General features: G+C 39.9%; 1 protein-coding gene across 6 annotated transcripts in view; it reads right to left on the bottom strand.

The window, feature by feature from the left end:
* The window catches only part of ARAP2 (ArfGAP with RhoGAP domain, ankyrin repeat and PH domain 2), a 173699-nt gene that overhangs the window by 105244 nt on the left and 55538 nt on the right, over window positions 1-12917 (bottom strand). For 4 of the 6 annotated variants that reach the window (XM_080650295.1, XM_080650300.1, XM_080650297.1 and 1 more), the window contains exons 8-10: window positions 9166-9286; window positions 7432-7518; window positions 759-937 (exon numbers count right to left, since the gene is read on the bottom strand). In XM_080650295.1, coding sequence (XP_080506421.1) covers window positions 759-937; window positions 7432-7518; window positions 9166-9286 — 387 coding nt within the window. The remainder of the gene's footprint in view (window positions 1-758; window positions 938-7431; window positions 7519-9165; window positions 9287-12917) is intronic. The other 2 variants (XM_080650298.1, XM_080650299.1) reach the window with 1 other exon arrangement.

Here is a 12917-nt window from a genome sequence, read left to right as displayed (position 1 = left end):
CAGCAGTGGTCGGCAAACTGCGGCTCGCGAGCCGTGGTTTGCCGCTCTGTTGACGAATGAGATTGCCGACTACTGGTCTACAGAATCAAATGAAGTTAATGAAATTTATTAAAACTTTATTTTAACATCAGTCTCTCATAACACTGACATTTTCTATTGAGTCCTTCCATATTAACCAAATTCAATAACAAGTTAAGCCTATTTTATTTACATATATGTGATATGTATTTATGTGCATATGTGTGAATGCGTGTATATCAATCACTTGTTTCTAGTAAATTATTTCCTCTGCTAGCAACTTATCTGCTCAAAACAAAAGCTCAAAACAAAAGCCAAAATTATAAAGCACATATTTTCTGTAAACTCAAGAAAATATGTGCTTTATAATTTTGTCACAAAAACAAAAGAAACACAACAGGTGCCTATTTCATCAACAGTTGTAATGTGTAATTTGTTCTTAATTACTTTCTCATGTAGTTTTATAACGTTACTTCCACTAAGGAATACTTTTTAAACTTTATTTTCAAAGATTCTATTCCTCAGTCCCTTAGAAAGGTGAAGTCTAGTCTCAACTCTAATATAGATGACATTTTTTGCTGCTGAATGAACTGAGAAAATTCAACAAAACAGCTTTGTTACATTTAGTGGAATACTCAAGGCACAAGCAGGACTGTAAGTAAAAACACTAACCAGCCAACAGAGCACAGCTGCTAATGTAAGCAGGGACTGCGATCCGCAATTGCTGTAACACAGCTTACCTGTTCGTTTTTGCAGAGCCACACGCTGTTTCCACTTAACACAGTAAAAATTTTGGCTTTATACCCTCTCAATTCAAGATATCCGCATTTCTCAGGTGCAGCAACTGCTTGAGACTGCGAGGAGGGGGACTGCGATTTCAGTGCATTTAGTAGTATGCTGACCCAGTCATTTCTCTCCTCTGAAAATAAAGAGGGGAACAAAATACATGTATCCGTACTTACATACATTATACACACACAGGAACAGGGACCAGGAACCTACTCTCTCTACAACAGATAATGCCAAGATTCTTTCCCACCAGTACACTGTGCATGCTGGGCCAATACTCAATTCTGTAAGGAAAAGCAAATAAAAAACACAACTCAGTTGTCCTGTACAAGTGACACTGGCTCCCCCTTGGAGTTGATCAGAAATGCACACTCTCAGATCCGCCCCCAGACATGATGAATAAGAATCTTCCTTTCAGCCCAGCCGGTGTGGTTCAGTGGTTGAGCGTCAACCTATGAACCAGGAGGTCACGGTTCAATTCCCAGTCAGGGCACATGCCCAGGTTGCGGGCTCAATCCCCAGTGTGGGAGCAGGCAGGAGGCAGCCAATCAATGATTCTCTCTCACCATTGATGCTTCTATCTCTCTCTCCCTCTCCCTCCCTCTCTGAAATCAATAAAAATATATTTGTAAAAAAAATAATCTTCCTTCAAACAAGGTCCCCAGGTGACATGTTCATGTTTAAGAAGCACTCTTTTAGATTATTTGTGAGATTGATTTTTCTTCTTTTAATAGAAGAAAGTCATAATGTGACCAAAGAGTTAACATATTGTCTGGGCCAGTGGTCGGCAAACTCATTAGTCAACAGAGCAGCAAACCGCATGTGGCTCGCGAGCCACAGTTTGCCAACCACTGGTCTGCGCAATGAAGTTACTCAAATGCCCAGAAAATTTTTATTTTCTGTCACTGAGAATGTATACCTAAAGGGTATGTTGCCTGATATTCTCTCACCCATTCCATCTCACCACATTTGGTAAATTGAAATTTGGGTTTCTCACTTTTTCCACAAAAGCTAAGTGACCTTCATCTATGTGCAACACACTGTTACAGGCACAAGAATTTGATCTACTCCCCAAAGAGCAAACAAAGCTATAAGGCAAGTTAGATATAAACACATAATGAAACACAAAATCTACATATATAAAAGGCTAATATGCAAAGTATCCCCTCAGCAGTTCAACCGGAAGACTGGGAGTTCGATCGCTCACTATGACGTGCGCTGACCACCAGGGGGCAGCACAGAACGAAGGAAGGACCTGGCTGGCAGCCTGAAGGAAGGCCCCAATGGGCCCTGATCGCCGGCCTGTGCAGGAATTTCGTGCACCGGGCCTCTAGTTACTATAAATGTCAATCGAATAGTATCAAATAATAAATGTCAATTTAATGAAGGTAAGTGATTTACTGAAGGTCATACAGCAAGTTAGGGTTAAAATAAAGAGAATCAAATGTTTTCACTGTCAGACCATTGTTGCTGGCACTATGAAAGAAGGGGGGTTTGTGATAGGTCTTGAGAATGAAGAGCAATTGAAAAGACAAAACAGGTTTGGGATAGGAGACAGAAGAGCAGATTATTATAACTCTAAACAGAGGAAAACACAAGAAAAAAGGCAAAACAAACCAACATCTATTCAAGGACCAACTTATAGATGAACATATTTATAATTTTTAAACACACAAGGAAATAATGGGAAAAAGGGCTATAGATTCTCTCCAGTGTCTATGCAAGAAATCTTGTCTTTATTACAGAGGCAAAGGAAATTCAGGATTCTTAACAAGGAAGGGGCATGATTAGGATGATGACAGGTAGACCAAAAGGAAGCTTGGAGATTCAGGAATAAGGCAAGAGAGATTTAAAAGTACAATGAAACTGGAAACAAAATAACACATTAAAAGGAGTAAAAAGTAGCTGAGGCTTTGAATATGTTTGACAGGTGTCCACAAAAATTAAGTTACTCGGAATAACAGGTGCCTTGGTGTCATGAATTGAAAATTCCATTTTATTAACAGACTTCCTCAGGTTCTCAGTGTCCATGAGCTTCTAGAAAGACTGAGAGCAACATGCAAATGAATGCAATTTATACCAGAGCAGACAGACCCAGGAATGTGGATAAATGTTTAATGTAAAAGAAGAAGAAATGGACAAACCTTCAATTACAACTGTATCTATGAGACTGGAAAATTGGTTAGCAAAAAAAAAAAAAAAAAGGAGAGAGTGAGAGATGAATATCAAGGCAAAACAAAATTCCCAGAAGAAAAATTTTTGAAGGAGAAAGATACTCTGTACCAAAGCTTGGGAAACTGGGCAATGTCTCAGAGACTTCTAAGACAGGTTTTGCCAGAATAACTCCATTGTAAATTGAATTATTACATAGTTTCCATATTAGACTTGCTCACATTAAAACATGAGCCCAAAGTTATTTCATAATAGAACCCTTAATTCTAAATTATCTTTGTATTTGCTCACCTTGGAAACCACTAAAAACAGTTATTTCATAATATGTTTTAATTTTAAAATTATCTTCCTTCTTGCCCATCTTCAAGACTACTGAACAGTTGTGTCTTTAATTGCCAAAACCAAAATATTTATTAAACACTCACTCAACAATGTGTATTGTAAGTGTTACATAATCCCCAGGTAACAGTGCTTGTTCCTATATATCAGGACAAAATATTTACTGAATTTCCCCAGCATCATTATAAACTGAAAGATGTGAAACCTTCCAGTAACTAGGTCAATGTCAACAGGCAGCAGCTATTCTACATTTGAATATGTTTGACAGGTGTCTATTCTACATTTGTATTTGATTCTATAGTAATAATTTATTATATTTTCAGTTATGACAACAGACCTTCCATTTAACTTGGTTATTACTCATGATCATTAGTTTCACACATGATATCCCTGCTAAGTAAATAGAATATAAGTTTTGGTTGTGTTCATCCACCTAAGTCACTGAGTTTGAAATGTTGGTTATAATTTTATGTTGTGGCTTCTGGATTACTATTAGCATAGGTCTCAGTGTCTGGAAATAATTTGAAACAGGCAATTGCACCTGTTGGACTTAAGCAAATTATGGCTGCATCTCAACAAATAGTTCCCTTACAGCCTATAAGAATCACCTCGCTCCTAAAGGCCTCATCTACTAATAGGAAGGATACAGCCAGGAAGAAGACTAGGAATTAATAGTGATATTCAGTTTATTCTAATAACCTACGCCAATAGAGATAAACAATGATGCAGATAATTCAAACACAACAAAATGGATTACAAATTTCACTTGGTATGTGGCTGTATGATGTGTGCTTCCTTAGACATGGTAAATATGCTTGGTAAGTCACAATATTCCAAAACAAATAATGATTTTTTTTTTCTTTGGGGCAAAGTGTCTTGGGCAAAGCTAGATGTTATCCAAGCTTTTGCCGGCTCTTCACACCAAGGTACTTTTATTCTTTCCAATAACAGATATTGAGTGTCTATGCACCATTCCTTCTGAGAATATCATACCTAGATATGACCCTGCTCAAAGTAGAATATTTCAGATGGGAGAAAGAAAAAAAAGGGGTGGGGGGTAGAGTAGAGGAAACAAATTGCCACTTTCTTGAAATTATGCTAGAATGTAAGTATAAGATAACAGGAATTCCCTCAAACCTCAAATTAGTACTTGAGGTGTTCAGGAATGCCAACTGTGGTATACTACTCAAAAAAGGAAATTTTAAAAAAATTCAACAGCAGAGACTTAATATTCTTCAGACTACTGGATTTAGTAGTAGGCATAAATATTAGCAACAAAGGATATATTACACTAGGTATTACTATGCAAGGGATGTGTGACAGATTAATAATAGAATCTAACCAAGTTTAAATGAACCCTTACTTTTGATATAATCTGATATGATAACACTGTTTTTTTAAATCCCTCCAAGTAACCCATGATCAATTTTAGGGAAGGAAGTATTGCACACCGGGCTTGTTCTTGAAATCAATAACCAATCATTCACACAAATATTTATTGAGTGCCCACTACAGTCCAAGACCTATTCTGAACGCCGGGAATGGAAGACGGAACAAGACAGATCATGGCCTCACTCTGCTGGAGTTCACCACACTCTGTGCAAAAAGGAAGGCAATAAAATATAGAGAAGTCTGTTACACAGTGAGGAGTGCAACAGGATAAAATAAAGAATAAGATGAGGGATACAGGGAAGTGCAATTTTGTATAGACTAATAGAAAAGGCCTAGGAAGGTGATGGTGGAGCAAAAGCCGAAAGGAAGTGGGAGTAATAGATCGTGTCAGGAGGAAGGCTGCAGGAGGAGCATTCTGGAATAAAAAACAAAAAAACACACAAAAAAGCAGCAAGTGTTAAGACCCCAAAGCAACAGCAGGTTTGGCCGGTTAAGGAGAGCACAGGAGGTAAGGACAGAGGGACCAGGACCACCCACATGGGGCTTCTGGGCATCCTAAGGGCTTTACTCTCAGTGAGATGGAAAGACACAGACCACCTGGAGTGGACTGCCACGATCGGACTTTCTTGTTAAGTGACTGCTCTGACAGCTGTAGTGAGAATATGACTGTCGTCAATCAAGGGCGGTTCATATAATGATCCAGACACACGTGGTGGCTTGTACTACTAGCAGAGTGGAAGTGGCGGAGCTGTTGAGTATTGGCCTGAATACAGACATATTTCCAAACTCAAACTGATAAGATTTGCTGATGGACTGGATGTGATATAGGAGAGAGAAAAAGATAGGAAAATGACTCACAGTGTGTGGCCAACTATATCATGAAAAACCTATCAAAGGATGCAACAGAGAACTGTTTATCACCCGGCTCTCCCTCCAGGGAGAAAATGTTCCATGCCTTGCTTCTGAAACACTGGCGATTTCAAAACAGGTAAGTCTGCTTGCCCAAAACAAGGGGAATTTATGTTTTTTAGCCCGTGTTCTTTAAAAAGAAAAGAAGGGGGGGAGAGGGAAGCCTTGCGGTATTGCAGTGGCCACTGGAGGGCTGTGTGGCATAGTCTAGATTTCCAGACTAAACATGGCTGGGAGAATGACACTTCCTGTCCCCCAGGAGTCCAGAACGGGCGAAGATGGATAGGAACACGGGACCTCCCGCTGAGAGCCGGTGCTGCAAGTGGCCTGGGAAGGGGAAGGACCCCGTGGAATTCTCAAGCCCCGCTTTAACGCTGAGAACTGTGCACTCAAACATCACCTGCGTTTTGAGTGTGTGCAGTAACACATCTGCATGTGTCCACAGATGCCGAGAGGATACAGACTAAATGAAGAGATCATTAGCTTCTATGACCAGTGCCCATGGCTCTGCTTGAGGACAAAAAGAATCAGACTACATTTTCCGTATGAGGAAGAGCACTTTTAAAATGTTATTATTTCAACTAAGAGAATGACAGTATTGCACTAGGCAACCGGGGGGAATTGAGCCTTTGAAAATGTGTGGGGAAAAGAGGCCAAATTGTAACCTGGTATTAGCAGGAGGCTACGCAGCACTTTGGAAGGAGTGACACTGGTTTCAGGGGAGACGGGGAGCTGCTGTACGTAGGTCACTCAGAACCTTCCTGCCCGAAATGCAGAATTCATCTCTGTTAGGAGAGGAAACCATTTCCTCTTTTTGTTCCAAATGTTGGTCTTGAATGATGAATAGATGGAAGCAAAGTTTAATTTGGCTTAAAATTCATTAAGTCAAATCTTTCCTAAACCATATTTCATTTGATTGATTTCTCAGTTCCCACAAAATAAAAAGTAATCATTTGTATACATGGAAGGAAAACAACACTTAATGAAACATATTTAGTATCTTGTTGAAGGTTCCATACTAAAGATATGGACACTCAGATAGCATTTATGTATATGTACATGTACACGTACGTACACACACACACACACACACACACACCACACACATCGCTATATCCACTTATCTTTATTTTATTTTTTTAATATATTTTTATTGATTTCAGAGAGGAATGGAGAGGGAGAGAGAGATAGAAACATCAATGATGAGAGAAAATCGTTGATCAGCTGCCTCCCACACCTTCCCACTGGGGCCCGCAACCCAGGCATATGCCCTGATCAGGAATCGAACCATGACCTCCTGGTTCATAGGTCGATGCTCAACCACTGAGCCACTGTGACCGGCTACATCCACTCACCTTTAAAAACGTGACTTGTTCCTCTGTAAAAATGACTTTCAATGAAAATAACTTGAAAATTACCTTCAGTAATTCTATGTGAATAGAGTCTCCATTTTCACTAAAGCAGTATTTTCACGCTTTCAAAAATTAAAGACCTAAACTTATTTAACAAATAATTTATATCAAAGTTAATGAAATTGTTATACTAAGTTCCTATCACAAAGATGAACTATGTATCACAGATGATTCAAGGGTCAACTATAAACACGTAACTTTTAAATGTGTGGGTTGACAAATTCCACTTAAAGAAAATGTGCCTGTTTAACTTTTAACTGCAGCAAGTAACTATGGCTAACCAATGTGGAAACTTTACTTGGCATGTCTATCTTAAAATGCAGGCCACGTGGCAAATGTGGAATTCACTCTGACAGGCCAAGGGGAAGGTGATAAGCACTTCAAAGACACAGGCAGTCACCTTCGGGGCCCTGGAAACCAAAGCAGAAGGAAAGATCACCCTGAGAGCCAGCCAAGAGCAGCGACGCCAGGTGTTTGAAGAAATAACCTAAGAGAAAACCATGATTTCAGAGACAAGTTCCATATCGAGTATCACAACTGTGGATAACTTTCTGAATTTTAGGCAATGAATCACAAAAAGTGGCTTCTCACATAAGCAGCAGGTCTATATAAAGTGTTCTAGGACAGGACAGGGGTTGGTGAGCTTTCTTTCCATAAAGAGGCCGACCGTAAATATCTCAGGCTCTCCTGGCCATACAGGCTGTGCTGCAACAGCTCAACACTGCCACTGAGGCACAGACAGCTGCAAGATGAGATGTCAGTGAATGACGGTGGCTGGGATCTAACAAGGCTGTGTGCACGGAAACAAGCTGTGAGCCACACTTAGGCACCTGGACATGTTGTGTCAACCCCGGCTAAAGCGCTCAACATTTGTCTAATAGCAAGTAAGAAACACTTTCACATTGCATGGGTACAATATATGCGTCGGTATGTTTCACAATAAATTATTTAGACGCACCAGAAGCGATGTACTTTGGTATTTCTTACTCTTTTTTATGTTTGTTTGGTATTTTGTTTTGTTTGGGTATTTTTGTTTGTTTGTTTGTTTGTTTTTGTTATACCATTAGAAACCACTAAGTTGCTCTCTCAAGTGGTGAGTGAGTCACTGGTGGACAAAAGCTGCTCCAGTAAAAACAGCGGCTGGGACTTACTCATTTACTGACTATCCCAAGCAATATAGGAAGCTTTCTAGAAATAATATTTATGGAATGTTTTCTATGCGCCATGCCCAAGCGCATGTTCTAGGAATCTAGCAGTTTAAAAATAAATAAACATTGCTCTGTAACAGTTAATATTGTTGTAGTTTATAAAAAATGAATGCTCATATGTGTAAAATGGAATAATAATTGCAATAACTACATATATCACAAAACTATTGTGAAAATGAGTAAGTTTTCCATATCACCATTATTCAAATAACTAAGTACCAACAAGTAAAAGTACTTTTAAAAATCTAGTTGAGTTATAATCTATCCTAAAAATGAGCTTTAAAATAAGTTAAAATCCTATTTAATTAATGAATAGAACCTTATCTATATTTAAAAGTAGTGGTGTTTAAAGTAATGATGCTATTGGCAGTCAATCAAAATACACAACAGAAAATCTTAATTCCCCTGGCTCTAGCTCCTTCTCTTCCACCCAAAAAGTCAGAGAAGGTTTAAAGGTTTAGATTATATCCCCAAACCACCTTTACATCAATTTTCACCATCAAGTGACCTGTAGCAGCTGATGCAGGTGAAAATATTCAAGAAAAAGAAAAGATGCTGCAAAATGTATGTTAGAACGACTACTGTGCCTGTGCGTTCAGTTAAAGCCTGCTGTAAAACCAACCTTGGGATGGTAAGAAAAACGAATTTTTGCATATTAAATAATTATTTTGCATTACTACCCATAAGAGCAGAGATGTTTGTCTACTTTTTTTCATTGCTGTATACTCAGAATTTAGAAGAGTCCTTGACCCTTAGTAGATCCTCACTAAGTGTTAGCTGCATGCAAGAACAGTGAATAAATACTTGTCAACTTGCTTATGGCATTCAAAAAATTAACATAAAATGTAAATTATTTAAAAGCAACATATTTAAAGATTTCTTGAATATCTGCGAGTCTTTTCATAGGGACAAAGAAATAATCTTACCTTCTTTTTCTACTCTAAAAACAAAAGTTCTTTGTGTTGTAACAACCTCAAATTTGTTGTCTCCTTGAACTCGTACTGTAGATACAGCAGAAAGGGGAATTATTCCTTTTGAATACTTCTCCTATATTGGTTAGAGAAAAAGATACACAAAAGAAGACATTAAAATTCTTTTGATCTTAATTGGGGGGGGGGGGGAGAATGGCACAACATTTACAAGTGCTTCTCTTTCACCGTTTCATCTACATTGTTTAAATGACATACAAATAGTAGATCTCCTTATATACACTTAATACTCCCAGAAAAGAAAATATAAAATGTTCCTTTCAAGTAAAATGTCTTCAGCAATCTCTACATCTGGAATTAAAAGTCAAAGAATGAGATACAAACAATCATACTAGACCAGCAATATATATATAGCTCCAAAGAACAGTGGTTTGGTCTTTAAAACAATCTGGTCAAAATGATTTTATGGTGTTTGCAGGCATCTGCTGGCCATAACAGGTACTGTAACTGAACCATTTCAAAATGACTGCTCTTACTTATTATGAACAACAATAATATATCTAAGAAACAAGACTGTTGGATTATATCAATTACTCATATTCCTCAATGCTCTGATGATGATGATCTTAATCTCATAACTGCATCACTTCACTTCTTATTCTCCAATGACAAAAGAAAAAAGAAAAAATATGGATGTGGCTGTTTGCAATCGATATATACATACAGATCCTAATTTTGCTCAAGAGCATCATTCTTAAGGCTCTTGGTAACTCTGTCTTCATTTACCTGGACCATCCTAAACCATTTGGCATAATGACTGCCACATAAAGTCCGCTGTTTACTAAGGGTACAGTGTTTTTTGTTTGTTTGTTTGTTTTTTCTCTTTTTCAGTGATACATATATATATATATATTTTATTGTTTGAAGGGTACAGTGTTTAATGGGCCCTGTGTTGGAAAGAAAAATCTAGGAGAATAATGTACTCAACCATTCCACGCAGAGAACAAAAGCCAAGTTCATATTCCCCCAGGGGTAAACTGCTGTACCTAGCAGACAGCAAGGGACAGTCAGGCAAGGGACCGTCACTGTCAACAACACGGCAGTCCTCTGGGAGCTTTATCCTCTGCTAGTGGAGAGGATATATTGTACTACCGTGGCATTTCCTTAGTTCTTTGACAGTTTCTTCTTCTCCAGAGCCTCTGTTCCAATCTCCCATCCCTTTATGGATCCATCAAAATCCTACCAAAACTGAATGTGAGCCTGGCTGGTGTGGATCAGTGGCTAAGCATCAACCCATGAACCAAGAGACTGATTCTAGGTCAGAGCATATGCCCAGGTTGCAGGCACAATCTCCAGTAGGGGCCATGCAGGAGGCAGCCTATCGATGAAGTTCCTCTCTCATCGAGGTTTCTATCTCTTTATCCCTCTCCCTTCCTCTCTCTCTAAAAATCAATAAAAACATTTTTTAAAAACTGAATGTGCTATTTGAACTGTGATTTAGAAAGATGTGTAGGCAACTTCTCAGAAAAAAGAAGAGGGAAATGAGTATCTTCCCTTACAAAGTATCTTCTTCTTGTTATTTTCCTTTTTCTATCTTCCCTTCTTGCTATTTCAACTACCAATTTCATGCAGAGTATTCCAAAATCTGCTCCTTCCTTCCTTATCCATTTCAGTCAACTTCACTCCCATATGTCATCATATAACTGTACCGTCAGCACCTCAAACTTTAAAACTCAACTATCTCCTCAAAATATATTGTGCCTCTATATCTGTCCATTAAAATATTACTCTTCTAGTCCATCAGTCTTCAACAGAACAGTCTTTGACCTGTGCTGACCTTTTGACCCACATAACTTGGGACTCTCCCTTCAGCTACAGTGTCAACTTGTTCCCTACTTCTCCCTGACTCCACTCTGTCCAGTCACAGTGACCGTCCTGAGGTCCCTTAAACATACCTTTTGCATACTCTGTTTATTCTTCAAGGAATGGTTTTAAAGTATTTTTAAAATTAAATTTATTGGGTTAATGAAGTTATATAGTTTTCAAGTGTACAGTTCTATGATACATCATTTGTATAGTGCATTGTGTGCCCACCAGCCAAAGTCAAATCTTCTTCCATCTCCATATATTTGACCCCCTTTACACCCTTTACCACCCTGCCCACCCACCCACTCTCTCTGATAACCACCATGCTGCAGCCTGTGTCTATGAGTTTTTGTCTTATTTGTTCATTAGTTGCTGTCAGTTTTATATGCCACATCAGTGAAATCATACGGTTCGTAACTTTTTCTGTCTGACTTCTTTCTCGAGGAATGGTTTTCATACCCAACTTCACACAACTAAAGATGCCCCTATGACTTTTCGCATTTCAGCATATTACATGCTCCTGCAGAAAGCCTTTCTGACCAGCCTCCTCTCTCAGTCCTTCATCCTCGCCCAGGCAGGTAACCCTAATTTAAGCTAATAGCAACCGGTACCTTTCCTTTATAAAAAGTACTAAATAAAATTCAAATGATGGTTTTTATACTTACTGTGTGACCATTTGATTAATACAGTCTCCCCAAACAGACTGTGGTCACACGTCTCTTTTCCTCACCACCTTTCACAAATCAGTTTTGTATAAATATTTTCTGAATGAATGAATTCTATGTCCAATCAAACTCTGACAGCTCATCCTATCTAATAAAGAGGTAATATGCTAATTGATCCTCAGGCCATCACAAAGATGGCAGTGCCCACAGCCAATAAGGAGGAATATGCTAATTGACTGCCCCACCCTCAGAAATGGCAGCACCCTCAGCCAATAAGGAGGGAATATGCTAATTGACTGCCACGCCCTCAAAGATGGCAGATAGCAGCACCCACAGTCACAAGATGGCAGCGCCCAGTCCCCTCAGCACTGCCGGGGTGGCAGGTGCTCAGCCACTCAGTGCAACTGCCTCTGCCTCCGGATTTCCCCAGTCCCCTCAGCCCTCCAGCCCCCCAGGGCTGGCCCGAGGCACAGGCAAGTCTCGGATGGTGGCTGCCCAGCCGCCCAGGGCCGCCCGAGGCGCAGGTAACCAGGGCCGGCCGAGGCTTGTGCTGCCGGCAGTGGCAGCAGCAGAGGTGTGATGGGGCATCACCTTCCCCTGGTTGCCGGGTCGCCTCCCGCCCCTGAGGGCTCCCAGATTGTGAGAGGGGGCAGGCTGGGCTGAGGGACCACCCCTCCAGTGCATGACTTTTCATGTACTGGGCCTCTAGTGTTTAATATGTTTCCACTGGCCTATACAGCCCACACCTGGTTAAGGAGCACCTGAGTTACTGCACACCTCCTGGTCTGCCTCCTCACTTTCAGCTTGTCTTCCCTCTAACATTTCGTGCATCTTGTTCGTTTGTCACAGTTGGAGAAAAGAACAGGTTCACAGAGAAGGGTAAAAAGGTGGGTCCAGAAGTCTGTACAGGGTTTTCATGGATGGCAATGGACAGGAAAGTTGAGAGGAAAGAGCAAAAACATGGAGAGGAGAAGACATGCGCCAGGTTCCCACAGTGTGTCCAGATATTATTGAAAAGGCCATTGCCAAGAAATAAATGAAATGACCGGCTTTAACAAAGGAAATCCAGTAACTGTGGGTTACAATGGCAATACCAGGCAATACTAGATCACTAAGTGCTCCAGGAATGACGGGTTCTGGGGGATGTCTCCCTGTTGTGAGGCAAGCTAAGGCCTGGGAAAGGGCACAGCACCCCTGTGGACAGTGTGAGGGCCTCTC

Source organism: Plecotus auritus, assembly GCF_963455305.1.
Source record: "Plecotus auritus genome assembly, chromosome: 1".
Lineage (NCBI taxonomy): Eukaryota > Metazoa > Chordata > Mammalia > Chiroptera > Vespertilionidae > Plecotus > Plecotus auritus.
The sequence above is the reverse complement of the archived record's forward strand: the minus strand, read 5'-3'. Positions and strand labels throughout refer to the sequence as shown.